The sequence below is a fragment of the Filicampus tigris genome, chromosome 7 (assembly GCF_054856515.1).
Source record: "Filicampus tigris isolate MCC_2025a chromosome 7, RoL_Ftig_1.0, whole genome shotgun sequence".
NCBI classification, from domain to species: Eukaryota; Metazoa; Chordata; class Actinopteri; order Syngnathiformes; family Syngnathidae; genus Filicampus; species Filicampus tigris.
In genome coordinates this window covers 3204637-3228005 of record NC_141223.1, presented here as the reverse complement: position 1 = coordinate 3228005, position 23369 = coordinate 3204637, and the positions used below count along the sequence as shown (strand labels likewise).

Here is a 23369-nt window from a genome sequence, read left to right as displayed (position 1 = left end):
CTTTTGTGTCCTGTAACTGAAAACCGTCATCTCTGTCATTCTGCCTCTTCAGAAACATCCACACAAAGAGCAAATGTAATCCCCTTGTATTGATCCGGTCGTGCGGTAACCGGCAAAGTCGAATATTTCAAACCGGGCGGCGGAAAAACATAGCACAAAAGTGATGAAACAGGTGTACAATGTGATGTCATAAATTGTGACAGCCACATATTGTAGCTCAAGTTTCAGGAGACGGGCATTGATTTTGGGCAAAACTGTCCAGACATCTCCTCTTTCTGGTTCAGTGCACCTTTCCTCTGCTAATGAGCATCCGCCTTCATTGCTTGTCAAGTGAGACGTTCTTTTTCATTCCGCGTGTCAGGAAACACTGCTGATACATTACCAGGGAGGAGAGATGAAAGCGGGTGGATGTGACGGGGAGAAAAGTATGATGACTAAGCCTGAGCTTTAAGAAAGACAACGATGTCCCCTAATCCCTCCTGAGCAGCCATAAGCCTTCCGTTATCGCTCGTTAGAATTGCGCATCCCTTAAACACATGAATGCAGGCCTTAATGCGACCCTCTTTTGTACATCATGGTGGCTGCTTATTGGATAAAAAGGAAATAACATGCGTATTGATGTCATTTTATTGTCCATCTTTTTGCGGGAAGTCGACTCAACCCCTGCTGATATAACACGAAGATACACTGACGGAAACAAGGGTGACCACGAAGAAAATGTGTATTGAACACAAATGTTTTCCCTCTTGTATGACGAGGATCACATCGCTCTCAAGCTGCAGTGTACGCCGCCTTGATGGCTGGCCTTCAGCAGCCCTACATCCTCTCAGTCTGTCAACCAGCAAAATCTCTTTTCGCAGCATGAATAACTTATAACATAAAATAAACACTGTAAATACCCAGGTCAACAAGACACATAGGCAAAGAAATGAAAGTGGCTCAATGCTAGAAATGTGGCCAAGTACTGCGTAGAGTATATTTGCAATTTGCAGCTTTGCGCTTGCAGTGTGTTAAATGGACGATGTAATTTACAGAAAGGCCTCATTGTGCTTGCACGAGTTATTCCAAATAACGCACACGTAGTGCAAGTCTACACTACTGTGCAAAGTCAACGCTAGGTTGATGTCTTTAGTACAACCCATTAAGGGTTCCGTCGATTCATCCATTTTTTTTTTTTTTTAAATCTCAGGTGAGACTACACCCTGATTTGGACAGTAGTCGATCAAAGGGCACATAGAGACAGCCATTCACTCTCACATTCATGCCGTCACTGAGGAGGAACCGAATCTACGCAGCCTGCACGGATGTCGGATGTATCACCACTACTACTGTCACAGCTTTTATTTCCATTATTTCCGATGGAATTAAATTGCTAAAACATCATGATGCACAAAATGTAGATGCCCAACAATTGCCATTATTACTTCCCTTATTTTCTTCCAGTCTTGCTGGCAAAGACCAAGTACACATGGTGTAAATGTGTTCAAATGCTACCTGTGATTACCAGCTGTCAAGGGTTGCACTGACTAGCGAGAAGCATAGCTACTCGGCCACCACAACAGCAAAAAGGGGCGTGGTCTTGTTCTGTAGTCTGACTGCTGCATGGTTAAGATGCTTGCTGTTTGCTGAGACAGCAGATGACTTGCCTTGCTCTTTCAGCCATTCACTGAACCAAAGCGGGATAGACTTAATTGCCTCATTAGCAAAAGGGGCCAGCGAGGAGTTGGCATCTTCCACACAGTTCAATGTCAAACGTGCAACTGAGAGGATGAGGTCACAAGCAGAACCAGCATGTGTTGTTCTTACATGTGGAAAAGTTGTGGTAAGTGACGGGTAACCATGTATTATATATCTTTCATTTGTCTCAATTGCAAAATGTAACATCAAGCTCTTGCTATGCGGTTATCTCTCCAAACGGTCTATTTATAAGCTTTGAATCCATCTAGAAAGCAGTGTCATCATGCCAGCAAATTATTTTAAGAGCTTGATTGTGCAGACTGCTACAGTATTTCCTCTTAGACTGCATATTTGGGTGCGGTGTAGACAGTAAATCAAGCCAAACGTTAACACTCTGGATTCCCCTCTTAAAAACGACGCACAAAATAAAAATGATGTCCGTGGCTGGGAGGAAATGTGATGTCCTTTGTGTTTAAACATTTTTGAGAGAGACATAAAATATAGGACTAGAGCATCGTGTCCAAAAGCAATACAATAAAAAAACTTGTGCTTAAAGTAAAAATATTCTTTGCAATATGTTCTATGGAGCCCACTAGTCTAAACACGGCATTCTGATTAATATTGCATGTGTGGAATATGAGTTAAGCAGCAATAAATCCACACATTTTTGCGTATCTCATTTTGCCACTTGCTGTCGACTGAAAATGACATCACAGTTGCTCAGGGCTCAGGTTACAGCCAATCACAGCTTACCTGTCTTCTGAAGCTAAGCCGTGATTGGCCGATACCTGAGCCCTGAGCAACTGTGATGTCATTTTCAGAGACGACTAAAAATGGGTGGATTTTGCTGCTTAACTCATATTCCACAAACACAATGTTAATCAGAATTCCTTGTTTGCACCAGTGGAGGCGCAACATATTATTGTACAAATAAAAATTTGGGTTGACTTCCACAAACTCATTCATTGCCATTGACATATTTATATCTTTTTTCATAGTCCAGCCATTCAATCCCAGGAATTTATTGATATTTATTTATTTTTCTATTTTTTTCAACCTTTAAGGGTAATAGAGGGTCTGAAAATGTCTGGCAGTGAATGAGTTAAATGTAAAAGGTCCAACTGTGACCCGGCATGTTGTATGTTGTCCCACGTTGAGCTCAAGAAAATTGCAATACCTACTGAACCATGATTGATATGCAGTTATGTTTTGACCCCCGCCCCCAAACACACCACCCCACCCCACCTCCACAAAAAAGGAATTATTCAGCCATGGTTTTCGACCCCCAAAATGTGATGAAAACAAATGGCCAAACTAACACACATTTGATGCATCTTCTGTAAAAAACGTTTGCATAAATGCTCTCTTAGCGATGAAATATTGATTAAAGATCAAATTAACTCAAAACAGTTCCATTTAATGGTTATACACAGACACCTCCTACATACTTGAGGAAATGAGATTTTTCTCAGTAAAAGGGTCATGTAAGATATCACGTGTAACATCCCTAGGGTGTGTACTTAAAGGCTGTGGACTATACAGTCATTACCGTGAGGCTACATTTAAAAATGCTCAGCAACACATCTGCATGGGCAGTATAGCGTTAAGACTCTATTTCATCAACCAGTCATGTCTAACGAGTTGGAAAATCCAAAGGTGTTTGCACCATCTGTTGTGAAGCACTTTGCGGGAAAGAGGGGAAAATGATACAGTGTATGACCAGACTCTGAGCTCCCAAATAAATTACGTTTATCTCCTACACAAACATACTCCTCATTCTCGACCCCTTAGCTGACAGAGGAGCACTGAACTCCTGACTTTGTAACACTGAGGGGAGTAGCACAATCATTGGTATTACATACTGAATAATTAAGTCTTTAATTAATCAATGACAGCCAGCTAACAAGGTTTACGCTGTGGTATGAAAGGCCAAATTGCTGGCATTGTGGTTAGATAATTAAACCATCCATCTATCAAATTACTGTACCTTGCAATGCAAGAGGGCAGGACCGTGCCATCACTTGGACTACTTCACAGTTCCCTTATGTCAAATTTTTTGATGACTTTTTTCAAATCAATGATTAATAATAAATAAATAAATAAGCCCGTATAGAGAATAGCAATCCCTTGAAATAGCAATGTGGGAGAACTGGACTGAAGAACAATAGACATTAAGCCACTATGGTAAATATCATAGACAGCCATAATGTGCATTTTTTTTTATTTGACAAAGAGTGGTCGGAAGAATACTAACAAAGCATTGTATGATATTTGGAAATACATAATGACAGATTGCTTTCGTGTATGGCAAACATAATTGAAATGTTTGCTTACCTCCTGATTCAGGCTGGTCCTTCTTTCCGAATAGTCGGCCTACTCATGCAAAGTCACAAGCACGTTGATAGCAGCAACTCTGAAGCGTTTCCACAACTTTTGGTCGGTATGAAACCTATTTTACAAAGCCATTGTACGTATTCTTTCCTTGAAGTTTCAGTTACAAAACACCATAAATTGCTTTTCCTCTGAGAAAAAGTCGTCAGAAAGAAAACACAATCCTGGCTCATAATTTAAAAATGTTGATCAAACGGAAGTCATAACCAAATCTTGCCATGATGTTTAAGTCGTGTGCACGTAAGTGGTTTATTTTACGCCACATGAATCAATGACTCATGGACGCCCTCCACAGCCTATCAGACACCATCAATCTCACGGTCCTTCCTTTGCTGCTGCCAAAGATAAATGTCTGAAGGGCAGAAAGGTTTCTCCTGATTAAAGCCATAAATGCTTTAGGCAAGAGTGGCAAGCAAAGGAGGAAATGGAGTGAGACAATGGAGCAAACAGGGTTCAAAACACCTAATGGAGTGTCCTGCTTGCTGGGCTAATAGACTGCTTCAAATTGAAAGGAACAGCAGGCGCCTAAACAGAGCGCCGTGGAACATTTCCTCCAGTTCATTCAGTCACAAACCAATTGGAAAAGCACAAGGAGAGGAAAAAGACACACCTGGGTTGCCATTGTTTGGTGCAGTACTGGTTGCTTTGATTGCCCTACAATCAATCCTGGCCATTGACTAACATCTGAATAGAGAGAAAAGCCAATGATTCATGTACGTAACATTTTCAAATTTGTTCTGTCTACATTATCATGCTTGAAAACTAACGGTTGGAAAACCCCCCGTGGTCTCTGCCTGGCTAGAAGCTATGATCTCTTACCAATTTGTATCCCAGCAGCTTGATGTAATATCCACATGAATTTTTGGACATGATAATCAATGATCACAGCGTGACACCAGTCTTCTCCCCAGCTGGGGTGTGACAGGTGTGTCTCATAAACAATTAAAAGTGCTGAGCAGTTGGTAAGAAATTGTCAACTATTGGCAAACCGTTTACTGGTGTTAGGATACCCGGCCACTCATTGGTGAAAAAAAGGATGACTTTAGGTCCCACCACTTCATGCAGCAAATTGAAAATAGCCTACAATTTTCTTGGACGAAAGTCAGTCACGGTTCTTCGAATCTTAATCACTTTTCTTCCCTTTGCAGCGCCCCTGGCTAATGGTATCAAGCAAACATGTTCAAGCTCGTATGGTGATGTAAACATGCAATTGATTGATTAATAATTGTGTCCTGAAGCAACTGAGGCAAACTGCAGTAGACTACCTGGCTGCAGCCAGCAGGGGTGCTGTTAATTTCAGTCACAACTATTTTGCAACCGAAAGAGGAAACATCGTGACGTCAAGCGACATCACAGTTGCCAACCTTTCGAAATTCACTTCCAGAGCAATTTGTCTGAATTTAAATATTTTTAAAGGGGAAGTCAATCCAAATATCTTTTTTGTCAATAATATGTTCTATGCTGGCCCACTAGTTGAAACAAGTGGTATGATTAATACGATTAATATGAGCAGCAAAATCCACCCGTTGTTAGCCATCTCAGGGGGCGGCCATTTTGTCACTTCAGTCGACTAAAAATGACATCACAGACGCTCAGGGCTCAGATAACGACCAATCACGGCTCACCTGTTTTCTGAAGCCGAGCTGTGATTGGTCATTGTCTGAGCCCTGAGGGTGTGTGATGTCATTTTCAGTCAACAGAAGTGACAAAATGGCCGCCCCCGGAGATGGCTAAAATGGGTGGATTTTGTTGCTTAACTCATATTTCAAACACAATATTAATCAGAATGCAGTGTTTCAACTAGTGGTCCTGCATAGAACATATTCTTAAAAAAAATGTTTAGGTTGACTTCGGGTTTAACTATATTTGTTCAAGATCATTACCGCGGGACCTGGTTACCAAAGTATATTTGGTAATAGGATTTATCTGCAAACTGTTCACTTATGCAACATAATTATTACTCAATAATCATAATGTATTATTTTAATGTATTTATTGCATCAACGGAGGAATATAAAATTAAATACACGATTATGTGTACTTCACATTGAATTTGTGCGCCAACAGCAACACATCCATCCATCCATCCGTTTTCTGAATCGGAATACAGAAAATGTTTCTTTCATTTTCTTTCCATTCTTAAGTCAAGTCTAAGTCAATACCTTGACCAATAATGCTGACATATCACCAAGCTGTTTTATGTTTTGGGGGATGCAAGCACATTTGTTTTGCACAAGCTACTGTCTGGCATATAGAGTGGATGTGGTATTTGGATTTTTTTTCCCCTCGTTAGCTCATTGTCTCCATGATGTCCCCACAATACATAGTGTCTCATAGACTCCGAGCTCCCTCTGAGCAATAAAGATGAATCCTTTTAAGCTGTTTATTCTCCAGCACAGTTGGATTGCACAATTAACTGCACAGAAAATGGATAGAAAGAGATTTACAGAGAACGTATATGAGATGAAACTCCTGCGTTTGCACTAGCATTTATTACTGAGAAAGTTCTGAGAGTCCAGCGGTGACACCGTGTTTATAAAGAAATTGCTATTAAAGACATTATGCAAGGCGTTTAGAACTGGTATCACCTTAGCTGCTTCAGGCAAAGAGCACTTTAGTTGTGTTGGTCAAAGATTGAATCTTGTTTACTGCAATGTCAATAACTGGGGGCAAAACCACAGTGAGGTGAATCAGCACAAGACAATTTCCATGCTCTGCTTCACAGACTGCATCAGCGTTCAACCGGTGTTTATTCATGATTTGATCTTAGTATTGCTTACATAAAGCAATCAATAGACCTTGATTAAAGTACTTTTGTAGCATTAAAACAACAACACATTTTACTTTGAATCAAAGTATATGTGGAGAGTGCAGCATAACCTCCCGATTGTATAGGAAATAAAAAGGAATGAAGTGAACCGTTGGCAACCCAATAAAATAAATGTTTGTTTTTAGTTTACTTGATTTTATTTGTACTTGAGGTTTGCTTAAAGTGGAAGTCAACCCAAACATATTTTTTTCAAGAATATGTTCTGTGCAGGCCCACTAGTTGAAACAAGGCAATATGATTATGAGGTAAGCAGCAAAATCCACCCATTTTTAGCCATCTCAGGTGGCGGCCATTTTGTTATTTCTGTCGACTGAAAATGACATCACAGACCCACAGGGCTCAGATAACGACCAATCACGGCTCACCTGTTTTCTGAAGCTGAGCTATGATGGTCGTTATCTGAGCCCTGAGGGTGGATGTTGTTGCTTAACTCAAATATTTCACAAACACAATATTCATCAGAATGCTGTGTTTCAACTAGTGGGGCTGCATAGAACATATTCTTAAAAAAAAAAAAAAAAAAAAATGTTTGGCTTGATTAATTCCGCTTTGATGAATGAGTGGTGCTACCAAGCTTAGTGTTGACTGACCATAGGAAACTGAATGATTTTATTAATTTTTTTTACTGAAAAGGTTGAAAATGAGCTAACTCGCCGATTTAGGGGCCTATTCTCTTCGCTTAGCTTCATTTTGGGCTGCAGATCCTCCCGTCTATTTATGTGTGTCACTTACACACCTTCATGAAATGCATGCACTCTGGGTGGAGCCACTCTGAAATGAGGGCGTTCAAACATGGCGGAGTACGGATTCTCCCAGAGACTTGTCATCCTTTGTCTTTGCAAACCGGAGGTTGGAGTAAGTCTAGTGACTCTTGAAGGTGGAACATCATACTGCAGGTTTTGATTTGAGTTGAGCTTTTGATTCAATTACCTGCTCCCGTGCTCCGTTGGTGACGGGCGGGTGACAGCGCGGCTGCTGACTCGTGCGGGCAGCTTGGAGTGTGTTATGGAATCGCCGCTCACAACAACTGCAGTCATTGTAATGGTGGCTATTGTGAGTTAGAATTTTGAATCATTTCTTTTGATTTGATCGATGCCAGGTGTGAAATACGTTGAAGTGACATAACCGTGGCTCACTCGCTATTCTACTGATTCATCATTATACTTATTAAGTACAGACTGCAAAAATCCTTCAAAGTAGTCTGGTAGATCAGCTACATACTATAACTTCTGACTCCACTACACATTTTAATCCCACAATCAAACTGTGACATATTTAAAAATAAATAAATAAATAAATAAATAAACAACTTAAAAGGGAAATCAACCCAAACATATTTTTTTCAAGAATATGTTGAAAAGCATTCTGATTAATATTGCGTTTGTGGAGTCAATCAGCAAAATCACCCCTTTTTTAGTCATCTCATTGGGCGGCCATTTTGTTACTTCTGTTGACTGAAAATGACATCACACACCCCCAGGGCTCAGATAATGACCAATCAAAGCTCGGCTTCAGAAAACAGGTGAGCCGTGATTGGTCCTATGATCCAACGGAATGTAAGGACGGAAGCGCTTTAAAAGGACGAGGACAGACGGGGTCGGAGGATGATCATTTTTATGAATGGGGGACAAGGACAGAAGGGTACCCAGCTCGCCGACAGAAGACGGAGGACGAAAAAAGGGTCAAGTGCCCAGCCCTGCTATATGTTTGTATACTTTAATTTAGCTCCTGGCTCAACAATTATCACTACATCGACAACGACAACAACTTATACTAGTACTACTAGTTGTGGTATTGGAAGTAGTAGGAGGAGTAATCGTCGTAGCATTCCATTCATTCTGTGATAATGAAAAAACCATATCGCCATGGTGTGCTAGCATGTATCTCTAGGATACGTTGAAAGGAAAATCTTAAATGCCCCTGTCCCATATTTCTACCATTGAGCAGATGACCTCACATTTTTTCAAGGAAATAGAAAGCCGTATTTGCATTTGCTCCATTGACTTTCATGGTTATTCCCTACTGCCAATAAATCAAAATCCCTCCCTTTGGAGGGAGTGTCCAGGTCTATAAAGCTTATATGGAACTGGGGCTCTATATTTCTATAGGGTTGTTAAGGGGTCGTGTGCACTCATTTTGAGTTATTCACCTCTGAACCTGCATAGGCAGTTGCTTATCCCAAGCGATTAATGACGAAAAGATTTATATTTGAATCCAAATTACAAAAATGTCTATGTTGTGTTTTTCTGTCGGATTCTATCAGAAGTGTAACTAACAAGAAATTGTGGGATGGAGTTGGACTTGAACATGACAAATACGGCTATCATTTATCATTTAAAAAATAAAATTTTCAATAACAGTTGTCTTGGCTAGACTGATTTACTTGAATTACTTTTTTGTTGTCAACGATGGTAGTAGTGAATCCTTCACCATACACATTTATCATCTTACGCTAAAGTTATGATTGTGGGTATTGTTTTGTTGCTTTTTTTCAAGTGATTTGTCTAAGGCATTACACCCGTATTCAAGAAATGAATGTTGCTTCATTTTATTTTTGGGATTTAATGTATTTCCTATGGGAACATTTACTTTCAAATTAGAAATTGAAATAATTCATCTCTGGTCAAAGGCTGTAAATACCTTGTTTTGCATTAAAAAAAAGAATCCGACAGTCATTTTATTTCATCCGTTGTGGTAACAACAACCACAGCACCCGCATAGCGTCATCATCACGCCTTTATTTACATACTTTTTTTCTGGTAGACAGACATGATGAGGATGTTATAGAAGGGCAAACTAATAGTTTCTCAGCATTTGTGTAAATATTTTTAATAAGCTATCCAGAATTGCTTGTGTACAGCATAACAGCATTCTAGTGAGGTGATGTCATGAATGGCCTCCACACATGCGGCTCATTTAATGTGAATGCAAGTCTCTCCAGAACATCTGTCAAAGATTAGCAGAGAAGTGAAATAGGCAGTTCCTGTTAAGTTTCGGAATAATCTGGCAGTCATTTTCCCTCGTGAAGTGAAGTATGAAAACGCCTGGCAACTTTATCAGTCACAAACATAACAGCAGCCCAGCTCTGTTAATGCATGTTCCTTGTGTTTTACAAGCTCCGAGTGACAAAAGGCCAACACTGATGAGGAGCTGGAATATATATTTTTTTTCATTAGCAAAAAAATGATACAACTGTAAAAATAAGAAAAAAACAGGATGATTGTACACTCACTCTACTGCCGTGACCTTTAATTTTACCTCCCAAGTTTCCGTCTGCTATCAAAAAAATAAACGTGGCGCGACCTTCAGCTTGCGCGAGTAAAAACACTAATTGAACAAAAGGTGCATTTCTACTTCCAAGCATTCTAATCATGGCAGCCGGCTTGCAGCGACAGAATGGAGAGGACAGACCTTCGGAATAAGAAGCACCACGATCAATGAAACACGAAGAAGACCTCAGGTACAGAAAAAGGACAGCTTGTTATTCAGGGAAGCACTCCGTCGTTCCGGAAAAAAACACGCACGTCGACGGGGAAGCGCTTGGAAGGCAAATCAGTGTTTGTTAATAATATGGGTCAACTGTTGTGAAAGACCCTCGGTCTGTAGGGCTCTTCAGTTGCCATTGATGAAGAACATTTCCTGGTCGACATTTCCGTGACCTTGCCGAGCCCTTCAGATGTGACACGCAGAGTACAGAACAATCCTCACGTAACGATATCTGCTCACTGTGCCCTGTATGTCATAACATCTACTTTGCACCTTGCAGGTGGCAAGAAAGTCTTTTAACTAGTTGATGCAATGCAATCATAGATGTTGTCTCGTTTCTCCTTCTGCATCTACGTTGCACTGTATGCTCCTGGATGAAAACGCACAGGATATTGATTCCTGGGGTGATTTGCATTGTCCTTTCATTGGGCGCGCATGTGTGTGTGATCTGCCTCTGCATCATCAAGTGCAAATTAATTGCGCCTGCCAATTAAAGTGAGAGTGGAAGCCATTTGAGGGTTTACGCTACCGCAACGTGATGTGAAGGTTAATTCCATTTCCGTTTTTCGCCAGCTGACTGACAAATTCTTGAAATAGCTTGCAGCGTGAGTCCCACAAAGCATATCTGGCAAATTCCACACCTAGTGGCAATTTTGTCAAAGCATATTCAGCACATAGGGAGTGCCGCAGTGTCTAACGCTAACCGATCAACCCAATATCAAAACAGAACCCTGACGCTTGGTAACTAGACGTCAAAAGCCGCGGCACTGGGGAAACGTCAGGCGTCGGCGGCTATGGCGGTCTGCGTGTGCGCGATTCAGGCGCAAACACGCCGAGATGTCACTTCATAACCTCTGGCTCAGGAGGCTCCTGTCATCTTCGCATTTCTGATCTCCTCGGCCGAGCCCTGCAGACATGCTAAATATAGAATGGGGACAAAAATTTGCTGTTTGTAGCCACTGCTCCGCTCATCTACATCGAACACAAACTGTGTGCCTTGACACCGCCATCTTCTCCAAGAGTCATGCATGCAGACAAGAGCTTGCCAGGCCACTAATTCTACCCCCAGACTGCACCCCCTTGAATGCAGGCACCGAATATGCTTAAAAGACCGAAACGTTCATCTCATTCTTCGCAATTACATTTCTGTCATGTGTGTTAGTGTGTTGTTATGTCCTGGAAAGTCATACCCTCATTCCCAATCAGTCACTGGAGGACAGATGGCCACTCCATTGTCGGTCCACTTTACCTGTGCGAGTCAAGCCTTGCAGCGGGTGGAGTTACTTGATTCGACCTTGTTTCTCATTTTGCATCAGCCAAAATACAAGAGGGAGTGATGGAGCCTGCTGTGGCAATTAATTGCAATGATTATCTATAATGGCACCAGTGGAAATTACATCGGCAACAGATATTAAATTAGGGAAATTTTGCTACTTGCAAGGGTGTAGCCAAATGGACAAGGAAAGAGCCTTGATTAATGAAAATTGATTTTTTTTTAAGAATCAAACTTCCTCTCCTTGCACGGCCTCTTAGTTGATTTTTAAAGTAGTTCATGCTGGTACCATTTCAGGCGGGAAAAAAAAATCTTTAAGTCACAGGAAAAGCAGCTAGCCTAGATCGTTCCATAGATCACTTCAGTTGAGAGAAATTATGTTCTGGCTGACATGCTTGAATGCCAGACACATAAAGTAGGATGAAACTTTACTGTACTTTTGGACTCATAAAACACCAACGGAGTGGAAGGGCCTCAGTGAAGAAAAAAAATAGGAGACAAAAGTTGTGTAATATGACAATGAAGGGGTGTGTTAAGAGAACTCAAAAGTCGTCGGTTTTAGTTTATGTTCATAATATTACAACATCATTGTGGTAAAAATGATGTCTTAAGTCTTGTAAATTAGTATAAAAAAAATAATTCTCAAAACTTTATTCTTTATTCATATACCATGGGAGTATGGACTACACGGTATGCACGCAGTGGTGTGACATATTTTTGGTGTAATCTCATCAGGTACCACCCTTTCTGGTAATGGCAGGCGCTGGTTTGGGTTGAAGCGGTTATACGGAGAGTTTCTATTAATTGTCAATCTTTGAGGGCATTTTTCATCATTGTTTCTATGTGTGTGGTTGTGTGTGTTCGTCATGGCATCGAAGAAGAGGAGAAAGGACGGTACACCCAGCCCAGATAAGCATCTTCTTTGTGGAGACACTCTGCTTTGAGTTTTTTCTCTCATGATGATTAGCGGAGGCAGTGGGTCGTTAACATTCGAAGGGATACATTTGTGGTTACAAATAGCAACAAAGTCTGCATTTTGTTCCTGCTGATGTGATCCGGGCGTCAACCCACAAATACATTGTGACATCCAACGCGGAAGTGCTACGTGCATACAGTCCGTTATGACTTGGTAACTTATACCAGTTACTATGGCTTTTTAAAACTTAATTATCGCATGCAATTTTATGTTACAATCAAAGTATTATTTTCTCTTCATTCATTGTCTGCATTCAGGCCACAGGTGAGCTGGAACCTATCCTAGTTGACTATAGCTGAGAGGAGGGGGTACACTTTGGACTGGACTAGCAACCACTCACGCTCACATTTACAGTTTTCACATTTAGCTAACATGCATATTGTTGGAAAGTCAGAGGAAGCAGGACTACCAGAAGAAAACCCAAGCAAGCACAGGGAGAACAAGCATATTCCACAAAGAAAAGCGCAAGCAGGGATTCAAACCCAGAATAACTCGAATGCAAGGGAGACCTGCTAAACACACATCAGTGAGGCTAATATTATTTTTTTTATAGAAGGCATAGACTGCAATAATATACAGTCTGAAATTATATATATAAATAAATTGAGAGCATGACATCAGTGTTATCACCATTATGGTTTGATCATCGTTAAGTTGAGCTAAAATCCCCTAATAGCCAAAACACGACAGGCCTGATGAGGTAAACCAAAAATTTTGCTTGTATGCAAAGTGACTACAGCAGAGTCAGCTGCTGCAGTTAAAGTGCAGTCCGAGCGACCATCTTCACTGGACACATTTGGGAGCATAACAAAAGCCTCAGCACGTCACCACATGTACAATTCTATTACAGCTGCTGTTTATCTCTTCAACTCTCACAAGTGATTGGGACCAAACCCAGATTGCATCCATTGTGAGTCACTGAGCACAACGCATTTACAGTATATACATAACTAATTTACAGCAACAATAAAAAAATCCCCATGGATCATAAACAAAGCATTGACTGTACACATAAGCGAAAGGTATGAAATTTTAAACACAAAGCCTCCAGTCTATTGACTCCTCTCCAAACTGCGAGTGTCCCAAACTCCAACAAGACTCTTGGAGTCAAACCAGACAAAACACGCCTGCAGAACTTCGGTGGTCTAACAGAAAGTACACAGGGGATTCCAAACTTTTGCACAAACAAAGAAACCCTGGCTTGTTCATACACTCTTACTGCATACCTCTAGGTTTAAATCACGCCAATTCCCAAATTGGGTCTTTCTACTCATTTGACTGCAGGTGATGAAAAAGAAGTGGGTGGAGGTATGAGACATCTTACTGGAAGTCAGTTTTTACACACTGTCTCACTGGGCTACATTAACTCCCAGCCAGAGGAGTCATTGTGGAATTAAAGAGTCCTTAATTGAGTTCAGAGGCTGCTGGATACTCTTCGTCTTGGCGCATTACTACAATAAGTATAGTAGTATTCATGTACACTGCAAGAGCAGTGTTGGTATTTTTTTTTTCCTAATGCAGCTATAGTGCAGCGAAAACAAACAAAGAGACTGGAATTTGTTGAATGCTTTTGTGATTATAATTAAGTATACATCAAAACGCTTGATGGCGTAAAACTGACCATATCTCAAACGCTTTTTTTTTGTCTGGAAAAATTGGGTTGAAACTACATAAAATGGCACGAGCATATGCAAAATATGCAACCCAAATTAACATTTTCAGCCAGTAAATATCGACTGTCATAACAAAAGCCGATTTACAAGGGAGGGGTCGAGGTAACTTTTTAAGAGGCTCCATTAATTGTCTTTTCATCACTCCAATAGATGTATGCACTTTCTCTGGATATAGAGGGCACACGACAAAAGAAACAATTATTTATATTTTCAGTGACATCATTTGGCTGGTGCCAGATGTGTTGTCAAGGACTCTCTCATAAATACACGGAGAAATCATTTTAAATTATATCACGACATGCACGAGGAGAATGTTTCCCATTGCCTCATTAAATGGTCCATTTTCTTTAAATAAAAAGACAGGGAATGTGATGCGACTTACCCAGAAACAAATAGAGAAATGTTGCAGACATCGCGGCTGGAAATCCCACATACAAAAAGGAGGTGGAAACAATGCGCTGAGGGCACCGCCACATTCACACGCGAATGGCGAATTAGACGAGGGCGAATGTCAGCAAAAGAGCACAAAAATGTTGACACGGGGACATCATGTGTCTCCGCGAGCCTTCGATGTCATCATTTTTCGTGGCGGAACACAAACACTTGGCCTGAGATCAAAGTTCCTCCCTCTCCCGCAATCAGAAAGCTGCGTGGTGGCTGTGGCGTGGGACGTGTCGTGTGCGGGCTCTACTCGGTCGCCTCCTCACACGAGGCTCTCCTCCTTTGGCTCCTCCGCTGCACAAAATACCAGCGAGGAGGAAGGAGGAGGGGAGGAGGAGGAGGAGGAGGGCGAAAAGGTGGATGCTGCTGCTGAAGGATGGAGACCTCTAGAGTCTGAACTTCTCTTACACTGCATCCTGCACAACAATGGATTTCTTGTTAGCTGTTTTTCGGGTTGAATTATTGTTGGTGTCTTGCAATGCAAACTGTGGTTAGGCGGCCGGGTATTGAAAAAAAATAATTTTAAGGGTTTAATTTAATTCTATATTTGTAGATAACCCTCAGTTTTAATTGACAATGTCAGATGGTAATCCAACAATAGTAACGGTATATCATAGGTTTGCAATCTACAAAGTCCAATTCCAATGATGCTGGAACATAACAAAAACGTTACTAAAAACAATACAATGATTTGTAAATAGTAAATACACTACAAAAACAAAATATTTCATGTTCAAACTGGTAAACTTGTTTTTAGTAAATGTCAGAGGTGGGCATTTTACTCAATTTTGCTGGTCTGTCATTTGAACTCCATCAGCGTCCAGGGTACCCAACCGTCATTCCATCATTTTTCGCGATGAACCGAATTGCAATCAGTCTGTCAATGAAGTCATGTTTGGATTGACTACCACTTTAAAGATGTTCGATGCAGGCCCACTAGTTGAAACAAGGCGTTCTGATTAATATTGCGTTTGTGGAATATAAGTTAAGCAGCAAAATATACCGGGTTTTACCCATCTCAGAAGGCGGCCATTTTGTCACTTCTGTCGCCTGTAAATGACATCAGTTGCTCAGGGCGGAGGTAACGACCAATCATGGCTCAGCTTCAGAAAACAAGTGAGCTGTGAGTGGTGGTCCTATTATTGTGCATAAATACATATTTGTTCCCTGTGATGTCTGATCGTGCTTCATTTTGAGTGACACAGTAAGCAATTTGCCAAATTGAATTGTCATGATGCGTAAACATTTGAAAGTGTCTAATAGCATGGGATTCATCCTCAGTTTTAATTCATTTGTATTTTTACACTGTTAAGTCCCAACAGAAGCAATCTCAAGGTACTTGCAAAATGGATCAAGCGTAGTGGATAACCACATTAAAGAGACCCAACAGATCCCCCACATGAGCAACCAATTTGGTAATAGAAGCAGTTCTTTGAAAGAACATCGTAATGATTCAGTGTGGGGAAGCCATCTGTGTCATGATTCCGGAATTGGGAAGGAATCAAAAGCAGTAACTCAGATTTTGACAAAAACAGTTCACAATTAACCAAAAATTCACAAAGCCGACAAAGTTCAAACAAGAGCGCTGGTATGGAAAAACCAGCAGAACGAGAATAACCAAAAACGCTTCCAAAAGGCAAGGGAAGAAATAACAAACATTGCTTGTCATGAAAAGACAAGATCACTCCGAATCCAAAAAGTACAACCAAATATATCAATAATAACAAAAGATTCAATACTTACTATGGCGAAAAACACAAAGAAACAAGGAGAGCAAAAGACATAGCTAGAACCAGAGATGACGTCTAGAAAATTCAACACTTGATATATGGTCAGGAGCAAGCAGAGGAATAATCTGACAAGGAGGAAACAATTTGGCAGTCCCTATATACAACGCTGATTACAATGCGTTGCAGGTGTGCCGCTAGAGGGAACCGCCCACCACTCCAGCTGGAAAAAACACCAAACAGAACAGGATCATGACAATATGCCTCGTCTAGTTTAGTTGTCATTGAAGATCTGAAAATGGATTTACCAATGAGATTGTCCTCACATAATCCTTACATGGCGTTTGTGGCCATGTGGGCATAATTGTAAGATTACTGTCTAGTCACATTTCTTTCTATTTGCTGTTGAAAATGCTGAAGCACTCAGATTGTGCTACTACAGAAGCAGTTACACAAAAAAAAATGGCGATGCACTTGTAATGCTAGTAAATAATCTGATTGCTCAATTTTCTTCAACCCCAATCATCTGAGGAATTTTGACGATTTCTCTACAAATGACTATTTCTATTAAGCAACAACTTTATCAGTTAAAACCAGCGTTCTTCGAATATCAAATAATTTCCCATACAGCTCTTGTATTGGATGTGATTAAATTATGCAGGTGTACCTACTGACTGTAGTACACGAGATGTAAAAACAATTTATCAGTAACATAATGGGGACATTTGCAATACACACGAATTATACAGATATAGGTGAGACATTTCTCTACGGCGTGGTAAATGTGAGGACAAATGGCTGTTAGTCCTGTGTTTTTCAGTGTTTATTTATTTATTTACTTACTTACTTACTTGTTTAGTCATTTAAGTCAGAGAAGATTAATCAAGAAATGCTGCATGTTCTAATTTCAAAAGGCTCCCTGTATTCTCCAGGGCTATTTATAGTTTTTAGGCGGAGATGACGCATGTTTGTTATCAAAGGCATTTTAATACATCTGTTTGAAACCAGGATGTGATTTTTTTCTTTATTAAAAAAAAAGTGTCTCATTTTGGCATTATACGATCAGTCCTTCCAAGTATAAAAAAAAAATAAAATAACGATTGTCCCATACAACCAGCAACTCCTGGTTAAGAGATATAACAAGAGGAAAAAAATGGTCGAACGGAGATGGTTTAATCTAAATCGAGAACTGTTCTCGGCTCTCAGAACTTGAAAGAAATTAATCCCCCTCTACAGTTTCCCAACAATCGACAGAAATAACAAAAGGCTTCTCGCTCCCCGGTGGCCTCTCCTCTGTTTCCCGCTCTCCCTTTCTCTCCCCTCTCAAGAGGTCTGCCTGCTCTTCAGCCTTAGCACCAGCCTTCCTCCATTCCTTTCCGTTCCAATAACTAGATAGCTTGAAACAAGCTCTCGCATGCACTCACTCACAAAGCACACAAAGCGACATGCACACAGACATCACTTGATGGGAGACAGAGCGACAAATACGCAACATAATTCAAGGTGTCGTAGCAAGAGCAAGATAAGATGCTGCAAAGTGGTGTCTTCAGTCCTGTGTACCACTGAAAACACACTCCTCTCTGCTTTTTTCTTCTCCTTGGTTGACTTTTTTGGTGTATTTCCCTTGATTTCAAAAGGTCACAGCAGGAAATCGGTATCAAAGAGTAAAGCAACAAAAGTACTTTCAGAACTGATGTCAAAAGATGACAGATGACTTGTTTCAAAAGACGTTTTGTCCTGCAGTTGCAACTGTTATGAAAGTTGTGATCAAAAACAAAAACAAATGATGAAGTGGGAATGGGATTTTTCAATGTTTGCCCCAAAAGCATCAGACTCTCGTGGCAAAGTACAGAAAACCTCCAAAGTGTATTTTTCAAAGTCATACAAAAAAAATTAGCAACCAAACTAAATTATAGGGAGAAAAATGCCTCAAACGTCATCCAAATAATTGAAGGTTGAATCATTATTGTGCGTTGCATATCGTCGCAGCCCTGTGAGAAACGCGTATGTCCAATTTTGTCATTTTTTAAAATGCTTACGTTAATGCGATGCCTGTAACGCAGAAACCCCATTAACGTAAAAATAAATGGACTTTGTACAGGACAGCGATGATATAACACTGTGTGGAATATTCAAAGTAAGTTCAGTTCATCAAGATTTCAAAAGCAAAAGGTTTTGAACCGATTAAGCCAAAGGTTTGACCAAAGTCTAGGCAGTGGAATCACACACATGTTACATCATGGCTGCTCTTTTAAAAGATGACCTCACTCGAGTGAAAATTAATGGCAGGTGGACGTGAAGTATGACACCAGCTCATTGTTGGTTGTCGCTGATTGTCGTTGAGCTGCATATATCACATGCAGTCCAGTTGGTGCCACGAGAGGCAACCTGTCTATGTTTGGTGGCTTGGCCTTAGTGTATGATATAGCACCCCAATGCAGATGGCATCACAGATGGTTGATATTTATACCACAGGGCTTTGAAAAGTCACCAGTGTGAAAACTGCTCTTTCTCCCAGCACAACACGCTCACCCCATTTATTTCATTCGGTACTGGAAATATATGTCCATTGATGACATTAAGTATGAGGTATTAAAACATACTTTGTAGTAGTCATTTGCCTAATCACAACATTTAAAGCATTTACAGTATGTTTTCATGAGGAGAGAAGAGTCATTGCAGGATTCGTTGAGCTGGTTGAAGAAGAAAAAAATATTAACAAATGAATAGTTCCATATAGGTCCGTCACGATAATTACTGTATCGACTTATCGTTCGATGAATGAAATGGACACTTTAGGGTTTTTTTTCCCCGGACTCGATAAATCAGCAGTCACTTGCGCTGCTTCGTTACCTCTCCTGTTAGTCACCATGTTGGTTGTTACACAATATGGGTCGAACGGCTTTTGTAAACCATTTAAACGGTTCGTTTAAACTCTTTCAGTTTGGTTTGCATGTGTCCGGTCTGGTAATCGGCGCACGCAACATTTTATTTTCGGCAGTGTATGGTAGGCTAGCGCAATTTATCGCCAAATAGCACTAATGCTAGCCGGCACAACCATGCGCTTTGGCTAACAGCTATCCTATACCCTAAAAACAATTGGGTCAAAAATAGCTATTTTGCGGTGAAATATGACCCAATTGTTGTGTTAAAAAAGGACCGACCCAGACTTGGGTCAATTTGAACCAAAAAATTGGGTAATTCAGTTTTGACCCAACTTTTAGGGTTAAATCAACACAAGAAATTGGGTCAAAACAATGCAAATAATAGGGTTATTCCAATATTTTATTCTTTATTCATTTTATTTATAACACTTAAGGATACTGCCCCTTCCCCCAAAAATATTGATAACAAGTGAAAGTTAAAAAAAATGTGTATTTATCTTCAGGTACATCACTCCTGACGTTGACATAATTTCAGCAACAATAACAGGAGGGGATGATGTACATTTGGGCAGAGCTGGGCACTCCGTCCCGGGGCCAGACCAGCCAGACGTCCATTTTTAGGGGTGACACGTTTGAAGGTGTTGATTAAGCAAGGGCAGAAGTGGATTTTAGTCCAGCTCACTAATCGGTCCTCATGCGTGTGGTATGGTCTCAGGCTACTCAGTGATATGATTCTGTTAACAGGGCAGGGAGGTCATTGTTTGTTGTGCGGTGCTCAGTCATGGTTTCATAAAGTAGAATGCAAGCGTGTTCAGAATTTTGTTCAGAACATTCATGGTGGACGTAAGAACAAATCCAAATTAACAAGTAGTGTTTAGAATTGTGGCAAATTAATATATTTTGTGTCATGGTTCTTTTTAGATATGAATTGAATGATTAAGACACCAACGGCAGTCTGCAATGTGGTGTCAGTGACAATAAAGTGACAATGAGTCTGATTGGCTGTCAGCCAGGAAATGCAAATCAGTGCATGAGTTGAATTTGTATTTATTTCAGTTCTTTAAACCAAGCATTGCTTCCTTGCGGTCATCACCAGACAACTGTCTCACACTTTCACACGGGCTGTGATGAGTTGTGGGTCCATCTTGAAAAGTGTGTTGAGATATATTGACCTCTTGAGGAGAGTTGCGCTCAACCGTTTTCAATCTCCAAGCAAGGTAACCAGAGCCACTCTGGTAATCATAGAAATGTTCCTGTGGATTACAGTAAACACATAAAGTTCATATTAAACATTATTTGGAGCACGCACAGTTCTTGTGAAGTGTCACATCCTAAAATGGCGGCAAACCAATGCCTTTTTTTTTAACGATTCCAGCACTCGTCCTGTCCAACACACACGCTCAGTCACAAGCAACTTGTTTTCAAAACATTACAATGTGTGAAGTACTTACCAAAACAGTGTGATAAATGAAGAAATCCAAATGTCAAAAGTGTCGTTGACTTGACCACGATGCTACGTGTGTCAACATGAACAGTATGTCGGTGGCTGTCATACTTAATCAAAGTGTACATCTGGCACCTGTGTATGGGCCTGTAAGGTTGATTTTTGACACAAAACATTACTGGCATATAACCCAATATATAGTTAATTTGAACCAACAATTGGGTTAATTTATAAGACATAACCCAGAATTTTGACCCAACACAAACAATCCAAAAACCCAACTCTTTTTAGAGTGATTCAGTTCTGCCTTTACCACTACTATTTCATGACTTTTTTATCAGTTCTGCAAACATGCCGGCCAGGAATTTAAAGAGACTGGCGATCGGCACCAGATACCGGTTTGGAGTTGCAGAATTGATCGAATAGCCCTGGCTGCAGAGCGCAGTTCGAGGCGACACGTACAATTACCTCACGCATCACCGGCCAAACTGGCTCGTGAGTATTTATCAACGCCTGCCAAGATGAATTTTAATCTGCTGGTGTTAATTTAGAACCATGGTTGTATGTTTTATGGTGATATTTGTTGAAATGCTTTTTTTTTTTTTTTTAACAGAGCCTGAGTCATTTTTATGTATACTTTTTATCTAAGACATTTTGTTAGTCTGCATTTGATCATTGAACAGCAATTGCTTTTAAAAAGGATGTACTTTAATTGTTTTTACTAGACGTTGTCGTACCATAAAAAAACAAATCAATACTATATTTTCTAGAAAAAATTATCGTCCTGAAAAATGAGTTATAGCGATAGGCCTGGTTCCATGGTTACTTTCAGGTGTTGAGCTGTCAAAAAATGCAATGCATAAAAATATAATCCCTTTGATTTCAAGTTGTTTTGCTTTGTTTTGAGTAGATTTGCAATTGGGATAGCAGCAACAAGACACACTTCTGACCTGTGGGCCGAGAAGAGGGCAGGCACTTCAGCCAGTGTTTTCGTTGGGCAGAGCAGCAGTGTCTGCCTCATGATGACATCATGGGGATGTGTTACCAACTTGCTTATCCGCCCTACAAACACACGCATTGCACATTAGGATGTCTGGCCTCGACCACCTCTTTGTGCGGCCTCCCTCAGGGAATGAGAAATGCATAGTTAAAAGGATTCTTGAGTAACAACATGAATGTGGAAGAAAATTGTTTTGTTCAGGCCTTCACTATTTTTAGGCACCAGTGTGATGCGTCACCGTTAGTGTTTCATGGCTCACAGATCTTTTATAATTTGATGAGGGAGAGGGCGGCCCCCGCAAGAGATTTATGGCGAGCATCTTGAGGCAGCATTGACCACTCGGCTTATAGATTCAAACTGGGTGCACATAACAACCACACAAAGAAATGGACTACAGTACTGGTGAGAGGTTTTGTTGTTGTTGCCTTTTTAAAGATGGCAGACTGATAAACAGCAACATACACTACAAAGACCTTAATAAAATATTACTGTATGGATATTTTTTTATGATGAAGCAAGCACGGACTGTCACATTGAGCTGCAAACGAATTCTGGCATAAAGGTGCATAAATGACGGATTGAAGTTGATGGGAGAATCTGCGCCACCATGGGAGAAAATGGCCCCTGGCCAATGAGGAAAGTTTGGAAAGGTATTGCACATGTCATTGATGAAGGTCGTGCTTCACAATTGCAGACAATTAAAACAGGCCAGTGTCAGCATTGTCGAAATGTCATTGTACTTTTTTACAAGTGTACCGTTGAAGGTATCATCACAATGCAATATTGCCATATACACCATTTCTTTTCTATGACACGTTGACAACATTGCATATCAGATTAGAAACAATTCTTTAGGATCATTTCTGCTGTTCCTGAAGAAGAAAAGGAGCTTTTGCCCATTTTAGACAACTTCCTGTCATGTCCTGTTCCACATGATCCAGTGAGCGCAGCACTCGTCCTCTTGTACTGCAAAGCCCAGCAAGTTCAAAAGTGGATGTTCCCCCTCAATTTATTTATGAGTGTTTCTTCGGGAACACGAGATATGGGAGGATAAGGGCTTAGAAACATGTTATCCCGCTCTAATGAGAGACGAGGTCTGACTGAATTGCATTCAGGAAACGCACAGTTCTACCGTACATTAGTTGGTGTGTGTCGGCGCTGAGTTGGCAAATGATGAGCTGAGAGGGGATGATTGAGCAGTTCAGCAAGTCAATGAATTTATCAATTCAATTGAGAGTAAATGGTTGAGTAAACCAAACACACCAGGATGCTCCATATGACTGATGGTTGTTTATCTTAAATTGCATGACTGTCTTTGGGAAAGGTGATAATGTTAAATTGTCACCTAGCTCGATCCAGGATAAACAGATCAATCATGTTGGAATGCAATTTCCACCACCTTGCATGCTGCATTAGAATGCATTGCCTTCATACCAGCAATGTTGTATCATACTGAATCTGTAGCTTTGGAGAAAAAATGTTTAATGGATTTTTAATGAAATGGAATTGCCTAGTTAAAATGAAGGCATCCAAGTACTGAAATCTAAAAATACTGATATTATCCAT

The 23369-nt window shown here is 40.5% G+C and overlaps 1 protein-coding gene across 2 annotated transcripts in view; it reads right to left on the bottom strand.

Moving 5' to 3' along the window:
- Nucleotides 1–16597, bottom strand: part of clmpb (CXADR like membrane protein b) — a 75617-nt gene extending 59020 nt beyond the window's left edge. The window contains exons 1-2 of one of the 2 annotated variants that reach the window (XM_086036425.1): nucleotides 16491–16597; nucleotides 14689–15163 (exon numbers count right to left, since the gene is read on the bottom strand). In XM_086036425.1, the coding sequence (XP_085892551.1) occupies nucleotides 14689–14782 (94 nt within the window). In that variant the 5' untranslated portion in view covers nucleotides 14783–15163; nucleotides 16491–16597. Of the gene's footprint in view, nucleotides 1–4887; nucleotides 4960–14688; nucleotides 15164–16490 lie in introns of those variants that run through there. The other variant, XM_086036426.1, reaches the window with a different exon arrangement.
- Nucleotides 16598–23369: the final 6772 nt, after the last annotated feature.